Source organism: Stylophora pistillata, chromosome 3, assembly GCF_964205215.1.
Source record: "Stylophora pistillata chromosome 3, jaStyPist1.2, whole genome shotgun sequence".
Lineage (NCBI taxonomy): Eukaryota > Metazoa > Cnidaria > Anthozoa > Scleractinia > Pocilloporidae > Stylophora > Stylophora pistillata.
Window position 1 is genome coordinate 46,623,737 of NC_142521.1, and position 18,490 is coordinate 46,642,226.

General features: G+C 37.6%; 3 protein-coding genes across 3 annotated transcripts; 2 read left to right on the forward strand and 1 right to left on the reverse strand.

Moving 5' to 3' along the window:
• Positions 1-3,426: 3,426 nt before the first annotated feature.
• Positions 3,427-5,659, forward strand: LOC148736452 (histamine H2 receptor-like). Its single transcript, XM_088754868.1, has one exon. The coding sequence runs from the start codon at positions 3,443-3,445 to the stop codon at positions 4,361-4,363; it is 921 nt and encodes a 306-aa protein (XP_088610994.1). The 5' UTR covers positions 3,427-3,442; the 3' UTR covers positions 4,364-5,659.
• A 6,477-nt stretch (positions 5,660-12,136) lies between these two features.
• Positions 12,137-15,904, forward strand: LOC111323759 (putative trace amine-associated receptor 3). The gene is made up of 2 exons (XM_022927186.2): positions 12,137-12,317; positions 14,276-15,904. The coding sequence occupies exon 2, from the start codon at positions 14,322-14,324 to the stop codon at positions 15,192-15,194; it is 873 nt and encodes a 290-aa protein (XP_022782921.2). The 5' UTR covers positions 12,137-12,317; positions 14,276-14,321; the 3' UTR covers positions 15,195-15,904.
• Positions 15,905-16,389: 485 nt separating this feature from the next.
• Positions 16,390-17,756, reverse strand: LOC148736453 (adenosine receptor A3-like). The gene has a single exon (XM_088755015.1). The coding sequence runs from the start codon at positions 17,709-17,711 to the stop codon at positions 16,785-16,787; it is 927 nt and encodes a 308-aa protein (XP_088611141.1). The 5' UTR covers positions 17,712-17,756; the 3' UTR covers positions 16,390-16,784.
• Between the last annotated feature and the right edge of the window lie 734 nt (positions 17,757-18,490).

The window sequence follows — 18,490 nt, forward strand, 5'->3', positions numbered from 1 at the left end:
GGACTGTTTATTAATAATTAGTTGGGGCCAAGCCCAGGTGCGTTAGCACTTTTATTTTGAAACTTAGGTGGTTTGTTATGAATAAACCCTTTTCAAAACTTAAAAATATATATTTTTTTTTTTTTCCCTAGGTTGAATCTAATTCCTTTGTAAGTTTTCAAACAGGCAAAAGTTACAAGATGCGACCGCCAGAAGGCCTTGTTGCCAGAGATCAAAAACATCATCACTGTATCGGCCACCACAAAGCGGGCTTTATGGGGCCAGAAAACTTAGCCTGAAAATCTATTTCCCCAATGGCAAGATCTGCATAACTGCAGGCGTTCTTAGGGCCCATGGCTGTGCCATGAACCTGTAAAAAAAATTTTTCTTTAAAAACCGAATGATTGCTCTTCAAACAAATTTTTATCGCTTCTAAAATGCAATTAGTAGATGGAAGCTTATTTTCTCTGGCATTCAGTGCCTTCTTCACTGCGGTAAGACCGAGTTGATTATCAATGTTGGGAAACATTGAGACAACATCCCATGAAACTAATGGAATGCCTTCCGGAAAAGGGCCATTTCGATTAAGCTCCTCAATCTCGTTGAGCAGATCAGTGGTGTCTTTGATGAACGATGGTAATTTACGAGCCAATGGTTGCAAGTAAAATTCAGTAAAGGCCGAGAGATTTTCTATTGCCGTACCACAACAAGACGTGATGAGCCTAAGTGGGTTCCCTGCCTTATGGGTTTTGACATTTTGGAAGCCAACCCCTGGTTTCGCTTCCTTGTTAATTAGAGGAATACGAGGATAAAGTGTTCGGCCAGCTTCAAAACCAATTGCATTATAATTCCTTGCAGGAGGATCCTACTATTAGACTTTTGACTTTAGTTGAGTGCTGGTGTGACAGATGGGTCAGGCACAGACATGGGCCCTACGAACGCCTGAAGTTATGCAGATCTTGCCATGGGTGAAATTGATTTTCAGGCTAAGTTTTCTGGCCCTATAACGCTGGCTTTGTGGTGACGATACCGTGATGATGTTTTTTTTATCTCTGGCAACAAGGCCATCCGGCACTACACGAGTTTACTTAATTTATAAACTTTTTATACCCCACTATAAAATTCGAATTAGTTTTTTTTCTGAACGAGAGCTTTATGTGCTAGAATTAACTCTACATCTTATCAAGGGTTTTATTCGGACAGACGTTTATTCAAAGCCAACTGATAGTCATCTGTACCTCCCACCATCAAGTGCTCATCCTAAACAACACGTTTTCAAAGCTATTCCTTATAGCGTGGCGAAGAGGCTACAAATAATCTGCTCTGAGCAAGCTTTTCTTGCCCAGAGAATAACTGAATACAAGGGTTATCTAGTTAATCAAGGTTACCCTTCTAAGTTAGTAGAAGATCAGTTTCGTAAGGTCTCTACCATACCTAGAAGTGATCTACTTAGAACTCATGCAGGATCTAAGAGGAAATTATTCCCATTAATTTGTGACCACATTTAATCCAAATTTACCTGATGTAAGTGGCATCATTATAGAAAACATCTGGGTATTTTGGAATCCAATCCCAAGTTAAAAGAGCTTTTTCCTTTAAATTCCATCATAGCATCCTTTTGCAGATCTAAAAACCTTAAAGAACTGTTGGCACCATCTCGTTATGGCCCTGACATCGAATGCGAAGGGGCTGCTGAGGTTAAAGGATGTTTGAAATGAATAGAACAGGATGCGATCTATGTGGCAACTTCTTGGTTGAATCTAATTCCTTTTAAAGTTTTCAAACAGGCAAAAGTTACAAGATACGATCGAAACTTTCCTGTGATTCAAAGAACATTATTTATTTGGCTTCATGCAAGAAATGTCGCCTACAATACATTGGTTCCACAACAAATGACTTAAGAGTTAGATTTTGCAATCATAAGTCTGCTATGATCACTAAGAAAAAGACCTGTGAAGTAGCGGCGCATTTTAATAAAACACCACATGATTTAAGCGATTTCTCATTCCAATGCTTTGATCAAATGCAGGCGACCGTAAACAATTCAGGTAACATCGAGAAACTTTTAATTACCAAAGAAGCATATTGGAGCGCACAGTTGTTCTCTCTGGCACCTTTCGGCTTGAATAAGCGCCAGAAATTTCACTCCAAAAAAAGAATAAACTATGATTAATGTGGAGAATTTTTTCAAATTGAGCGGGCATCAAAGGTCCCGGTCTGAGCTTTGATTGGGAATTTTAGTACAATTCTCTCCTTATTTCAACGCTGGTTCCTTAACATTTTCAGTGGATTTGACAATTTTTTAATTTCTAGGTTTGTTTTTCTCGTAGATTGTGATAGTTTTTCGCGCAGTAATTTGTTCTGATCCATCTCGCATAGAGGTGAACTCGAAAGCGTCCTAAGCTTTGGAGAGTGTCCGAAGCGATTCACCAGCAGTGTAACCGATAATACTAATTATTGTTTTTTGGTGAAAAATCTAGCGAGGGAAAATTCCGACTACCTCGAGGAGCTAGTACAAACCATAATATAAACTGAAAGTGCTGTCCAATAAAAAAAGCGAGGAAAGGTAGCGGGCATAAACAAATCTAAAGGAGTAACGCAACGGGCAACGTAACAAGGGAAAACTGAAAGATACTTAAGTTACGTTGTAAATGCGGAACAGCACATAATTACTGTTTTTGTTAATACGTGTCATCACGCCCTCTTTGTAAACCTATTTAAGGAGTTTGTAAGTTATTGTATTACAACTGATGAAGGTCTCGGACCGAAACGTATTTTATGAAACTTTTTAGGTTTTTTATTGAGTATATGTCTTTCTTCGCTCGAAGTTGTCCGTCCCCATATGCCACATTACTTCCTCTATTATTTATCAAGGTTTGGACTGCGAATCCTTTTGGATCCTTCTGGTGTGGCGTCTCTGTTGGCTCGAAGCCTGTTAACTTGTTTCTATATATAGTAATTATGAAGGTCTCGGACCGAAACGTATTTTATGAAACTCTTTAGATCTTTTATTGAGTATATGTCTTTCTTCGCTCGAAGTTGTCCGTCCCCATATGCCACATTACTTCCTCTATTATTTATCAAGGTTTGGACTGCGAATCCTTTTGGATCCTTCTGGTGTGGCGTCTCTGTTGGCTCGAAGCCTGTTAACTTGTTTTCTATATATAGTAATTATGAAGGTCTCGGACCGAAACGTATTTTATGAAACTCTTTAGATCTTTTATTGAGTATATGTCTTTCTTCGCTCAAAGTTGTCCGTCCTCGTGTGCCGCATTACTTCTTCTATTATTTATCGAAGCTTGGACTGCGAATCCTTTTGGATCATTCTGGCGCGGCAAACTTTAACTTCCTAATGATTACTAACAAAGAAAAATATTCACGTAACATAGCTAAAATCTTGCTTTGTTTTGTTACCAGAAGGACTCTCGATTATCACCGTATAGGGAAACAACAGCCCACTGCCATGGATTTCAACACCTGGAACATCTTCTGGAGATTATGTTTTGGATTTTTAGCAACGGTGATCGTTGCTGGAAATATTCTCATTATCTGGATATTTTTTAAGCTGAAAAGTCGAAAGCGTTCCTCGTTTCTTCTGATCGGTTTGGGCGTAGCCGATTTACTTGTTGGAGTTTTGGCCATTCCCCTTTTCATAGCAACATATGAAACCTCCTCAAGAACAATAGGACGCGTGTTCAGTCCTGTTGACATCTTTATGGGAACATCGTCCATTTATACACTTGCTGTTATTTCCTTGGAGAGAATGTTCGCCATTGGTTGGCCTTTTCGTCATAGAACTGCAAACTTTCGTGTTTACATGTGTGCCATTTCCCTACCGTGGATCATAGCAGCAATATTCACTGTTTCCATCCGTGCAAACTTTATTACAAGGGATAAAATAATGTACCTTCTAGTTTTTATTCCAGCAACACCTCTATTAGTTATGTGTGCTGCGTATTATGTTGTTTGGATGAAACAGAAATCACCGGTATGTAATCATAGTAATGTCATCAGAGAAGCCAAATTGGCTAATACATTATTTTTGATAACAGGAGCTTCTGTTTTGACCTGGCTTCCATTCCAAATTTTTAATCTTTTAGAAAATTTGCAAATAACTGCAAATTTTTCTCATTTTCAACTGATAGTATTCATCGTCAAGGCTTTACAATACAGCAATTCGTTCGTGAATGTAATTATTTATCCACTAAGAATTCCAGATTTTAAAAACTGCTTGTTACGCTTTTTTCGCTTTCGCGTAGTTCCCTTTCAGATATTTAGAGCTGGGTTATCTCCATCAGTTGAGCAAGGGTCAGTGGTGTCCTTAATAGGCTTTACAAATATGCAGCTCTTATCAACGAGCTGTAAACAGGAGAGTGCAGTTTAAGTGCTCTAGTGTCTAAATTCATGAATCAAATCTTTTCACTGACTGTGAGCGATACAATTGAAGGGAAATCGTGGCCGAAAAATAAGCTGAGTGACATTCATTTGTACGAAACAAACAACATCTTTTTAGTATGCAAAATGTGTTTATTTTGAGCAGAGTTAATAGAGGGAACTGGTTATGAAAGCCGGTGAACTTCAAATGATGGAACTCTTTGTGTTGGTTTATGGCACGTCACATGACCGCGAAGGTGCACAAGATATGAAGATGGCGAGCAGCGATTAGCCTTGCTTCGAGTTTATTCTTTTTTTACGGATGATATAGAAATAATCTAACTGAAATATTATCTGAAGAGGATTCATAAGTGATGCCAGGGGTCAACTGCTCCGTCCTTGGCTGCGGATCGTGCAGACAATCGAAGGGACTAGGAATTTTTAGCTGCCTGTCACGAAAGACGAGGCTCATCGAAAATGGCGCAACGACTGGCTCGGAGAAGTAATAAAAGAACCTAAAATCGACCAGGATTTCAGGGAGCAGATAAAAAACGACGACGTGCACGCTTGCGAGAAACACCTCAAACCCGAAGATATTGAATTATGTAATTATCGCTTTATTTTCAGTCCAACATGAGGGAGATGTTTTCCACACATTCACAACAAGAAACCACAAGAGGTCCATTGTTTATTCTTTGCGAGCCGGCAATGTTCGAGTAGATCGGTTTAGAAGGGCCGCAGACAGACTTAATAATTTTGTTACTGTTCGACATCAGTAAGATGCATATTTAATGTTGTACCTGTGTAATACTGACCCATACTGTAATTCAGCCTTAGCTGCTAGAGTATGGAATTAAACGCTCATCGATCATCAATTAAAACGATCATCAATTAAAACGATCATCATCAATCAACTTTCGATTCACATTCAAACCCTATCTTTAAAGAATTAGAGCTACTAAAACTTTTCGATGTTAGAGAACTAGAATTGGGTAAACTTACGTTTTCTTTTAACCATTCTCTTTTGCCTCCAAAGTTCAACAATTATTTTTCTTTAAACAAACAAGTCCTTAGCTATGCCACTAGATACGTGAGCGCTTTTCACCTTCCTTTTTGTAGAACTAACCTTCGAAAATCTTCTGTCAGTTTTCAAGGACCTAGTTATTATAACTCTTTAGAAAATGATATTAAAGAATGTAATTCTCTCCACTCATTCAAAACGAAACTGAAAAAAGAAGTTTGTGTGAATTATTAGCTTAAAAATTCTTAAAGCAATTACTTATCTTTCTTCACATATTTGATATTATCTATAAACACACTCTTACATACTTTATCATACTTAGCCATACTTCATATTTTGGTAACTCAGGCTATGTAATTGGTTAACCTATATTTGCCTTCATTGTATTTTACCTTCGATCCTGGCCTTACTGTTACTATTAACTTTAATTTTTTTGCTCTCTCACCCCCATGGTTTCTCTTTGGACTCCCTCGCCACTTTTATTCGTTTTTGTGTGACTGTCTTGTTTTTATCGTTATTTGCATCTTGTGGTAAAATAAACATTTTTTTCGTCGTCAGATCGTCAAATTGTCCGCCTTTTTTTTCGTAACCTCAATCCAATTCTTCGCTTTACGCGATGCGAGAAAACCTGTCTAAATGGTTCTCTGGATTACAAATACCGCTTGATATTTCTACTCGTCTATGGCGTTATTTGTACTTTACGGAGTGTAGTTGGATAATAAATATATCTTATTAGTAGTATCGCTGAGTATTTTTACGAGCTGTGCAGTATTTTGACGAGGCAGTAGGACAAGCCAAAATACAAACAACGGGTAAAAATACTCAGCGATACTACACAACAAAACGTCTAATAGGAGATTTGTTATCCAACACGCCAAATTGTTATTTCAGTACGGGTGAATTTCGCGGATATATCTGGAGGACAAATATCGCGTAATAGTTGTACTCGTCTCACGCGTTATTTGTACTCTAAGAAGCACAACTGGATAATGAAAGGCATTACTTGTGCTCTGCACTGTCACTTGGAGTTCAACAATATTGTTTACAGTATGCCTTGCCCATTTCAATTGTGATAAGCCCTTATTTCAATTTCGATATAAATATTCAGTATTTGTCTTGCTCCTTGGCACTTAGCGATAGCTACTACTAGTGATAGTTAAATAAACCATAACCAACATTTCAATACTCTGGGGCAATTCCGAAAATAGGAAATCCCGACAAACTCAGCATAACTAATTACATCCCATCTTGAAAAAGAAAGGAGGACCGGAACACGTGTTTCGGAATTTCGGTTTCCAGAACTACACTTCAATCGAATAATGTTGGAAGTAAGGTCAATTGGAAATAATTCAAAGTCAGTCTTGAATTAAGCTCAAAGTTCTGCTTCGCAGGGTTCCTTTTCTCCTTGCTCTTTCAAGACGGGTTACGCCTTGCATCACGCATCGTCACTTATCCTGACGTGTCGTCACGTAAACTGAGCGTTACAACGAACCCCATACAAATTTGTAAATGAAATATCAACCTCTTAGCCTTTATTTTCTGTTAACGCACAGCAAGATAACCGTCTTTGAGTGGCCAGGAAAATTGACCAACCTCTGATTTTCATACGTAAGACCTAATCTCTATTCTCACTCTATATTTATGATAAAATTGGGAGCTCTGAATTTCTCAACAACTAAGAAATGTATCTAGACTATCCACAGGCAGCCCAAGCTCCAGCTGTGAGATAATCAACTTGCGTAATAAGCGTCACGGCGAAATTACAAGAGTTTGTGTGGGAATATTTACGATACGTGCAATAAAAACTATTGTCAAATCCTCATTAGAAATACTTCACTGTACTTCCACAGTGCATCGCTTGTTGTCTGACCGCTTACTTTGTCGCGAAGAAGCCATTTTAGTGAGTTATCCAATTCAAGGTTTCCTACTATTAAGAAAAGGACAAGGTTGCACAATCCATTTCCGAACGCCAGGTCCAAGAAGCGAAAACTCCAAGCTCAAAATGACTGGACAGCCCCAAATCCAACTCATAACCCGAGCACATATATTAGGATCTCATTTCAACCCACCACCAACTCAATCTTCCCCGTGAAACCGACGTCAAACCGCAGTTTGTTTTCAAACTTTCCAGTTTAGAGTTTCAACACCCACGTACACATTCACCACGACACACGACCGTTGAAAACCAGCTCGGTAGCCTTGCCTCCTTTGCAAACCGAGCCCCGCCGGGGATCACGCCGTCTCTTGGCGTCAACAAGCCTTGTTTTAGAACCACGGGTCTCCTCAGGTCGAATCGACCGAGAGGCCATTGTCTCGATCGGCCAATCAAATTCGCCTCCGGACGTGTTTCCAGATCTGTGATAATTTTCGAAAACTCGGAGGAAAACCTTGGAAGGATTTATGCTGGTTCTATATAGTACTGTTAAATGTGATTCTGGAAACACAAAACTGAACGCATCCCAAAGCAATACTACATAACTGTATTTGCATGTAAAGCAGTTGAAGTCGATTTACTGCTGACCGTCTAATATCAGGTTTCGTTATCGATATGCTGATCTTTAGAATAAATAAAAAGCTTGCGGCCCTCCAAATACAGAAGCACTCTTATGCGTGTCTCTTGCACGGCAGTGAAAACAATGACTAACTGCGTATACATGTAAAACAAAAGATAACATATGCAAATTATATAAGACGCAGAATGACGAAATATCCTAAAACAAAAGTCTCAAAATAAGGAATTGCAATGAGATAACAAAAAATTATTGTAAATTAACAGGCGAATTTAAGAGAAGCATGAGTAATCATTTTTGGAGCCCAGAGGATAGGGGTACCCTGAGGCTTTCGAGCTAGTCCCTTTAAATTATTAATATATTACTATTGTTATCATTATTATCATTGTAACCATAGTTAGTAGAGGGGACGTCCTCTCTAATATGTTGTAACTATGATTATTTGTTGCCATTTAATTATTGGTTAAATGTCAATTAGACAATACATTCTTGAATCATCTTTCACTTGTGAAACAAGTTAGTCATAAATAGGTGAGATGCAGCTGGTAGCTGTTCTCCATGTGATACAAATATTCTGCAACACTACCTTCTAGCATCATTAGAGAACCTCAAGTTCCTTTCAATCATGCTACAAAAAATGTGCTATGCCAGTAGCCACATGCAGTCTTTGACTATCTACTGTTTTTTTTTTTTTATTTTCGAGGTCGAGCCAGTCAGCCGCTCTGCACTTCTGCGAAAAAGTAGTTTATCACTCATTTTATTTCTCCTTGGCGTTTTGTTTGACTCACGCGCACTTCATCGGGATGTTTTGACAATAAAGCAATACACCAGGCCCCGGTTGTTCAAAGGATGGATAAATTTATCCACTGGATAAGCTTATCAAGTGGATAATAAGGCTATTCACTGGATAGTTATCCAGCAGATAAAAAGTTGTTGCAGAAAGCACGGATAGCGAGGCGTGTAACTATCCAATGGATAACTCGCTATCCATGCAGTTGCCATGGTTATAACCCAGGCGTTGCGTGATTTGTTCGCTCGCGCGTGCTAGTGGCGAGACAACATGGCAGAAAATGTTGCTCCTTCCCCGGCAAAGCGCGCAAGAAAGCCGAACTTTACACCTGCCGAATATGCAGTTATTTTTGAAGAGGCGGAAGAAAATATCAACGTTATTAAGAGTGAGTTTTTCTCAACATTTTCGAACAAAAACAAAACTCGAATATGGGAGGAAATAACGGACAAAGTCAATGCGCTAGGAATTTCCAAAAGAACTGTGATAATATCGTCGGCAACAATGCCAACGATATATTGTATCGCAAATGACTATTTATCATCTTTTATACTTATGTAACTTTCATTATTTTCAGTATTTTATAATTGCACGTGCGCATCGTAAACGAGTACGCCAAATGCTCCTATAGGCGTTACGTGGATAAATAAACTATGTTATCTTATTTTATCTTATTTTAAGAGAGGATCTCAGGATAAAATGTTCTGTAAATTTCCGTGCATGATTCCAACGTAACACAAATTACTGAACGCATCATAAAGCAATACTGCATAAATGTTTTGCATGTAGAGCAGATGAATCGAGATCGATTAACAGCTGACTGTCTAAAATATTTTAGCTAACTAATTGATCGGAAAATTTATTATTTCAATTTCCTTTTATTGATGCATTTTTGCTGGATTAAAATTGCTTTTGTAATACAGTGATGTATCGTTAGTGACTAGTTGGAGTTTGAGCCAATTATACTCAAGGAAAGATATTATAACCCCGAAGAGATAAAATTGAAATGAAGGCCTTCAGCTAGGAATTAGCCAGAACAGTTATTGTTCATACTGGAGATAGGAAAACAAAAACAAAAACAACTAAAAAGCAGTGAAAACGATATCAATATTGCATCGATTCTGAGTACTACAAGATAATTCAATTTGGTTTTGTCAACTGAGATGCTAATGCAAATTTAGCCCCCGCAATTAGTTTGTAAGGCTAACTTTCGAAAGTTAACCCTTCACAGATCTAGAGTGAAATGAGTCATCGTTTATACTAATCAACAATATGTGTTTGTAGTAATCGATCTAGATGCGCATAGAAATTTCTATAGATCTTCCATCGACATGGTAAGATATAAGATGCTCAGCTATAATCGATACACACAATGTGCATGGAAATTTCCATAGATCTTCCATCGACATGTTAAAATGTAAGATTTTGAGCTATAATCGATCCACACAATATGCACGGAAATTTCCATGGATACTCCAGCAACATGGCGCAAATGAAAGAATCTTTCAGTGATGATCAATCCAGACAATTGTGCATGGAAATTTCCCTAGATCTTCTGTACAATAAAATGACGTAAGATGTTCAGTTACAATCGATTCACATATGTGCATGGAAATTTCCACAGATCTTCTACTAACATGGTAAAATGTAACATGTTCAGCTATAATCGACCTAGACATGTGCATGGAAAATTCCATAAACCTTCCATCAACATGGTATAATGTGAGATTTTCAGCTATAATCGATCTAGACATGTGCATGGAAGTTTCCTTAGACCTTCCATTAACATCGTATAATGTAAGATATTCAGCTACAATCGATCTAGGCATGTGCATGGTAATTTCCAAAGACCTTCCATTAACACAGCAAAATTTAAGATGTACGGTTGTAATTGATCCTGACATGTGTATGGAAATTTCCAGAGATCTTCCATTGACACAGCAAAATGTAAGATGTACGGTTATAACTGATCCTGACATGTGTATGGAAATCTCCATAGACCTTCTATTAACATGGTATAATGTAAGATGTTCAGCTTCAATCGATCTAGAAATGTGCATGGGAATTTCCAGAGACCTTTTATTAACATGATATAATGTAAGATGTTCAGCTATAATCGATCTAGACATGTGCATGGAAATTTCGATAGACCTTCCATTAACACAGCAAAATTTAAGATCTACGGTTACAATTGATCCAGAAATGTGCATGGAAATTTCCAAAGATTTGCTTAAGTGACATGGTATAATGTGACATGATGTTTTAAGTCCTTTTGGATTAACATCTCTATGGAAATATCTGCATATACATTTGTAAGAAAGGTTCTCAGAAAAATCGCTGTCAAATGTGCCATATCCTATTTGGTATACCTAATGCAGGCATGTATAAATTTCAGTAAATAGTTCCTAAATGAAATCCTGTCTTTGTTGTAAAAGTTGTTGGAATCAATTCAACTGTGCAGTGGTTTTTATTAGACTATTAAACTATTTTTTCTTCAATATATTTGAGTGTCCTGGTCAGAAATATACAGTGTGGGGTACCTATTCATTTAAAAGATGGGCTCGCACTAACTTCGGAGAACGAGCTACCTTCCAGCAGCTTTTTTTTTTTTTTTTTTTTTGCTAGTAGATGGAAAAGATAAAACCAAATATCTATAAGATATATATTTTGGATATATCAACAAAGTTGAAATGGTAAATTAGCCACCGTAATGATTACAAAAGCTGACGTTTCGAGCGTTAGCCCTTCGTCGGAGCGAATAGAGGAATTGTGGGTTGTGTGTGCTTTTTAAGGCAGAATATGGAGCTACGTTATTGGTGAGAGCATGGCAAGGAAAAAAACATGAATAAATTAGTGGAATGAAAAGCGTTCGTCGATCCCTGTGGGATTTAGACTACCGGTTTGAAAGATGAGCTTTTGTTCAAGATTTTTACGGCTTTCCGTGCCACTAAGTGCAAGGAAAGACCGCAGATTCCCATGTGTTGCTTAGAATGATTAGGTAAATTAAAATGTCTAGCGACTAGTTTCGATGTGTCCTCGTCATTCCTTTCCACGTCTCGAAGGTGTTCTCGGAATCGGTCACCTAGTCTTCTGCCTGTTTCGCCGATGTATATCTTTTTGCAATAAGTGCAAGTTATGCAATAGATTACATTGGCGGAGGTGCACGTGAAGTGATCGGTGATCTTAATGGATCGTTTCGCTCCGACGAAGGGCTAACGCTCGAAACGTCAGCTTTTGTAATCATTACGGTGGCTAATTTACCATTTCAACTTTGTTGATATATCCAAATTATTTCGTTACTCCCATCTACGCAGCCCCAAACAGTTTCTTTCGAAACTATCAGCCTTTATTCATTTATAAGATATATAGTTTGTTTGTGTCTCTGTATGCGTGAGCGCCTTTTTTTCGTTGTCTTCTCAATTTTTTGAAGAATGGTTGTAAGAGAGCAACAGATGTTGGCATGTCATTCCCAAACCTCTCAAATTACGTTTTATGGCCATGCTATAATGAATAGAACAGAGAAATTTGACAGCGAGTTAGACTGCGTCACAAACAAACAGCTGCTTAAATGTTGCTGTTTCCTTTTTTTACTCAGGGAGGACGTTTTCGGTCTTGTCTGCTTTTAGGATTCCTTCTCAAGAAAATGGTGAGTGTGATTTTCTTAAATACACTGTCTGTTTTAAAGATATCTTCCTTTGAGTTAATTGTGAGAACTCCCATAAACGTCTTGCGGTTCTGAGTTCCTCTGGAATACTCATTGTTTGCCGGTTCAAATATAGGTTCGAATAAGTCTGTGTGGCGCAGTTTATCTATCGATGCTAAAGTTTCTCTCGAAGGAAATGTTAACCTTGGCTGGTATCTTTGTTACCTAACTCTTAACTTTTGAGTTTATATCTACGTAATTACCAAAACGTGGATCATAGTGGTAATAATTACCACCTAAATAGTGTTAGGCAGCTTAATATCATAGACAAGGACAAATTTTGCACATTTTAGCTTAGGTTTATTAGTGGGGCCTCTGTGATAGCTTTTTTGCGCAGAAATCTTTATTGCTTCTTGAAAGAAGCAGGAATCGCCAAATAGTATCCATAGTTAAGTCAAGAGAGTAGAAAATCTGGCGAAGAAACCGACTCTAAAAACAAAAATTCTCTCATAATAGGGCTCCCTTTTAAAACTTTGAACATTTTGTTATCTCTGAAAAGTCACAGACGATTTCTCGCATATCCAGTTCATAACTTTTATAATCAACTTTTTCACCCGATTTTTGACATTGATGCCTTATCCGTTCAGAATCCCAGAATTTAAGACAGTTTTTTCCTTCAAATACTTCATTTTCGGGTTATTCCCTTTCGAGGATTCAACGCCAAGATGTCTCTTGCAGTCGGCAACGGCTCAGTTGTATTCGTGCCAAGGGTTACAAATTCGTCGCTGATTTTCGTTGTCACACGTTCATCCAGAAACTTTACTTTAGTTCTGCCCAAACAACTACACTACATGTGGAATAGAAAGTTATTTTATTATTCTGTTGCTCTGTTAGAATATTGCCTGACCAGTAGCACAGAAAGCTTTAACCATCGAGGTAAATATGTTTTTCAGCACGTGACACCGCCGATATGTTTGTTCTGAATTGACAGCTTTTCTATTTGTTACGGACGCCGTCTACAACTGTAAGACTGAAGTCTCCTTAGTTGAAGGGAAAATACCTAAAAAGAGTTTAAAGCATACCAATAATTATATGAAGTCACACTGGCGGCAAAAGAAAAGACATCAGATATCTTAAGCACGAATTCGTGATATTCCTTTTTCCTATTAAGAATTACTTTTGTCAAATTCAAGATTTTTTTTCCAAGTTAATGTAGCTTTCTTTTTTTCATTTTTTTTTTTAATTTTCGATTAATTGTTTGATGCAAATATAATTCCATTGTGCACTGTAAACATGTGCATTTGAGCCATAGTAGAGCTTCGAAAGAAAAATTTGATTATTCTAGCTCTAGAACTTTCCTAGAATAAACAGATTACTTTACTAACTAAGATAACAGCAATGGAGAATGTGTTTTATGGAAGATTAGACAACAGTATCCGTACAATATCGCGGGATATTCTTATTAGATTCACACGTTATTTGCTCCCTGCTTAATGCAGGTGAAAGATAGCAAAGTGTGTTTCATGAAAGAGAAGAATACCGTACATAGGTGGGTTACCTCTCCTAACTAGTATCACCTACTTTCATACAGAAAGCTGCAAAGGTTGTTCCTCTTCCTTCGCAGTGAAGTACAATAACAACAAACAGCCAGCAATGCAGGTGTCTTATTAGGATGAGTTTACTCCAAGAAGCTCGCGATCGTCTGATTTTGACTCAGAATCGACGGTGGGGGTGGGGGAGCGAGGAAAGGTGAATAAATATTTTCTGGCTCATCCCCTCTCCTTTTTTTGACGATCGCTCCTTCCCCTTGCTCCCCCCGTACTAATTTCTTCCCCTTCCCAGCCTCCCGCTGTTGTAATAAATATCAAAGAGGGCAGCTATAATTTTTACCAGTATAATGATGACGACGGACGACTTTATTTATATCCACCTGGTAAGTTTAAAATTTTCATTTTATTCAGGAAAAGTAAGCCACAAGACGTCAAAAGGAAATAATTGTCAACCAAAATGGATTTCAACTCATGGAACAAGTTTTGGAGTTCGGTTTTTGGACTCTTGGCGGTACTGATAGTTTTGAGCAATTTCTTTACCATCTGGGCATTCCACAAACAGAGACGTCGCAAACGCACCTACTTTCTACTAATCAGTTTAGCTGTTACTGATTTACTGGTCGGATTATTAACAATTCCATTTTTTATAAAAAACAGCAGCATGGAAAGTTCACCCTCACTGTGGCACGTGTCGACTTCGTTTGACGTTTTTACTGGTTTAACGTCCATCTACACACTTGCAGTAGTTTCCCTGGAGAGAATGTTTGCCACCATATGGCCTCTACGTCATAGAACTCTGACATTTTGTAGTTACATCTCTGCCATTGCCATACCGTGGGTATCAGGGGCAATATTCACTCTTTTAATGATTCTTCACTTCAACGAGATAGAACTACAAAGTTACAATATTCTTCTAATATTATTCCTGGTCACGCCATTACTAACTATTTGTGTCGCTTATCTTAGTATTTGGATAAAGCAGAAATCGACAAAGGGAGTTCGAAATCACAGAGCTGCAAGAGAATCCAAATTAGCCAACACGTTACTTTTGATTACAGGAGCCTCTCTTTTTACTTGGACTCCATTTCAAATTTCCCAGATTTTGTTAGTATTTGAAGGTTTCCGGATTCCCCACATATTGATTTACCTTATCAAGCTTTTACAGTTCAGCAATTCACTTGTCAACGTGCTTATTTATCCGCTAAGAATGCCAGATTTTCAGACAACTCTCAAGAACATATTTCAGTGTATTAGGACTCGAAGATCTACAATTGGGCCTTCCTCTCAAGCTATTCATTTGAAGAGAATCGCATATTGCGATGCTAAATAGGAAATTTTCACTCAGGGAAGGGTATAGTTAGATTTTCCGTGATGTTGTGAATAACCAAAATACGCAATTTGATTATCCATGAGAAATCTCTGATATTATTTCTTTTTTGATAAAGTGACCTCAAACGCTATGGGTGGTTTCAATTGAAATAAACTCCACTGCTATGATTTGGAGAGGCACGGATTTCTTAGATATCTCAGGCACGTGTTTTTGTCGTTGTTGTTGTTGCTGTTTATTTTTTTTTTGGGGGGGGGGATGGACTGAGCGAGTGGTTCGTTCCTCTAGAATGATTTATTGTGCGGCAATCGGGCAGCAATGAGGCTTAGTTAACTTTATGCAATACTCCTAATTTTTTTTTTTTTTTTTTTTTTTTTATCATGAGTCCAAATAACTGTATCTAGCAATTAAACTCTCATTGCTTCATTTATTTAACATGGATTACTTTTTAAAGTATAAATAAAGTAAAGATTACATTGTTAAAAATATTGTATCTTCTAGTTTTATAGCCATTTATATTATGAATCAAACCGCCGATTAGTCACAGAAACACTTTTTAAAATTTTCATGCTTATTTGATTCACTGATCTATTAAGTTCGAAATTCTCTCTATCTTTTAGTTTGTATTGTAGAATTAAAGTTGAATTCAAGCAGCTCTGGAAATACTGTAATAGAATGTTAGTGATAAGCCAATAAACTTATTGTTGCAGGCAGCAGTTGATTATTACCTTTCGGAATTCTTTGAATTTGAATATTATCTAAATTGCCAAATGCGTTTTAGATTGTCACTTCAGCATTGTTTCTTGTTTTTGTTCAATGTTAGTTTTGGTAAAGAGCTATTTCTAGATTGTCAGGGTAAAGCACCAACTTGAATTGAAATTGAATTTTAAACGAGGAATTTTATCGAAGTGGAATTAAGGTTTGAAAATTAAGGGTATATCCAATCACGTGCTAGCAAAACATAATCGGATCAGAAATCAAATTATACCCCATCATTATGCTTCGTAGTACAACTCACTGGACAGTTTGCACTCAATAACCCCCCATAAACGTCGATATTTGTCCGATGATTATTGTCCGATGATTATTTCCGTCGAATAGGAATAAAGCCAGTTTGAAGAAGCCAGTTCCAAAGTTACCAGGTTTCAATTTTAAAACCCCACATGGAAAAATATCGATCTCTTCTTGAAAAGCCCAGTCATAGCAACTGCTGATTTTAAATGCTGCTCTGAAGAGTACAAAAACGTTTAAAAAGTTGCTGTAAACGTGCAATACGAAAATTAATGTGTGTTGGCTGTTACTTTTCTCAAGATAACGCATTTGCCCAAAGTTAATAACACATTTGCCTCGCTTCTTGGCCAATTATTCGTTTTACGGGTGAAGTCTTAACCGCGGGCATTATCAGCCGGCATACCATTCGCTTGAAGAGGTTTATTTACTAAGTGTCCAATGGCTTAGCACTCGTCTAATTTTAATCACAAGCTCTATTTGCCCGATTTTGTATCATATAAAGTCAGTAATAAGTGTGGATTGATGAAGTTAGACAATAAAGCAAAACAAGAGATTATGAACAGTTCATTGTTTCTTTAGCGATCAGACTGCACTCTCCCACTTAGGGCTCCTTGATAACATCTGCATATTTGTGAATCCTATTAAGGACACAACTGACCCAGACTCAGCTAATGGAGATACCTCAGCGTTAAATAGCTGATAGGGAACCACGCAGCAGCGCAGTAAGTATAACAGGCAGTTTTTAAATTCTGGGATTCTAAATGGATAAATAATTACGTTCACGAACGAACTGCTATATTGTAAAACCTTGATGATGAATGCCGTCAGTGACAGGTGAGAAAAGTTTGCAACTACTTGCAAATATGCCAACAACAAAAGAATCTGGATTGGAAGCCAGGTCAAAACAGAAGCCCCTGTTATCAAAAATAATGTTTTAGCTAATTTCGCTTCTCTGATGACATTTCTATGGTTACATATCGGTGATTTCTGTTTCTTCCAAATAACATAATACGCAACACACATAACTAATAGAGGTGTTGCAGGAACCAAAACTAGAAGGCAGATTACGCCATCAGTTGTAATAAGGTTTAAGTTTGCATGAATGAAAACAGTAAATATTGCTGCTATGATCCACGGTAGGAAAATGGCACAGATGTAAACACGAAATTTCAGAGTTCTGTGACGAAGAGGCCAACCAATCGCGTACATTCTCTCCACGGAAATAACAGCAAGTGTATAAATGGACGATGTAGCCATAAACATGTCAACAGAAGCGGACGCACGCGCTATTGTTCTTGAGGAGGTTTCGAATAATGCTACAAAAAGGGGAATGGCGAGTCCTCCAACCAGTAAATCAGCGACGCCCAAACCGATAAGAAGAAACGAGGAACGCTTTCGACGTGTCAGCTTGAAAAATATCCAGATGTTGAGAATATTACCAGCAACGATTAAGGTTGCTAAAAATCCAAAACATAATCTCCAGAATATATTCCAGGTGTTGAAATCCATGGCAGTGGGATGCTTTTTCCTTATATGGTGATGCTAGAGAGTCCTTTTGGAACAGAACAAAACAAGATTGATACCTGACGTAAACCTTTAAATTTTTTTAAGACTTTTTTAGTAGTTCAAAGTTAAAAACGTCGCTAACTTGATCGTAGCACCCGAACTAGCGACTGAGACAAACCGGTTCCGGCAAATCTCGTCGAAGCCGGTATTTATTTTGGCTTCTTTTCTACTATTCCTTTTAATTGCAGCTTGCTTAGTTGCCCGATCGTTTATTCATTCCAGTACCATAAAATTCTGCTTATTTCATTTAATTGCGATGGTTTACTGAAATATTGGCTCTTTGAGTTTGTGGCTATGCATACACATTGTGATCCTGAAAGAATAAGTATATTAAAAAAAAAACCGGACAGCCTGCAGCTGGCGATTAGTTGCATTAATTTTTTTATGGAACGGCTGGCAAATATAGATCCAAGTTCATTAGATGAATCGAACGAAGTAAAAAAGTCAGACGACCAACAAATTTCTACATTTACTGAAGAAAATAGAAATACTTCTGTCACACACTCCCCATAAATAATTATCCGCGAAATTCGTTGCACTGAAAGAACAATTTGGCGTGTTAGATAATAAATAACTTATAGACGTTTTATTGCGTACTATCGCTGAGTATTTTTTATTCGTTATTTTTATTTTGAATAAATACGGCACAACTCGTAAAAATACTCAGCGATACTACACAAAACAACGTCGAATAAGATATGTATTCTAATATCGGGTACAAT

Bases quoted from the DNA above. Each gene is read 5' to 3' on its own strand.
- LOC148736452 (XM_088754868.1), top strand. From the start codon at position 3,443: ATGGATTTCAACACCTGGAACATCTTCTGGAGATTATGTTTTGGATTT.
- LOC148736453 (XM_088755015.1), bottom strand. From the start codon at position 17,711: ATGGATTTCAACACCTGGAATATATTCTGGAGATTATGTTTTGGATTT.
- LOC111323759 (XM_022927186.2), top strand. From the start codon at position 14,322: ATGGATTTCAACTCATGGAACAAGTTTTGGAGTTCGGTTTTTGGACTC.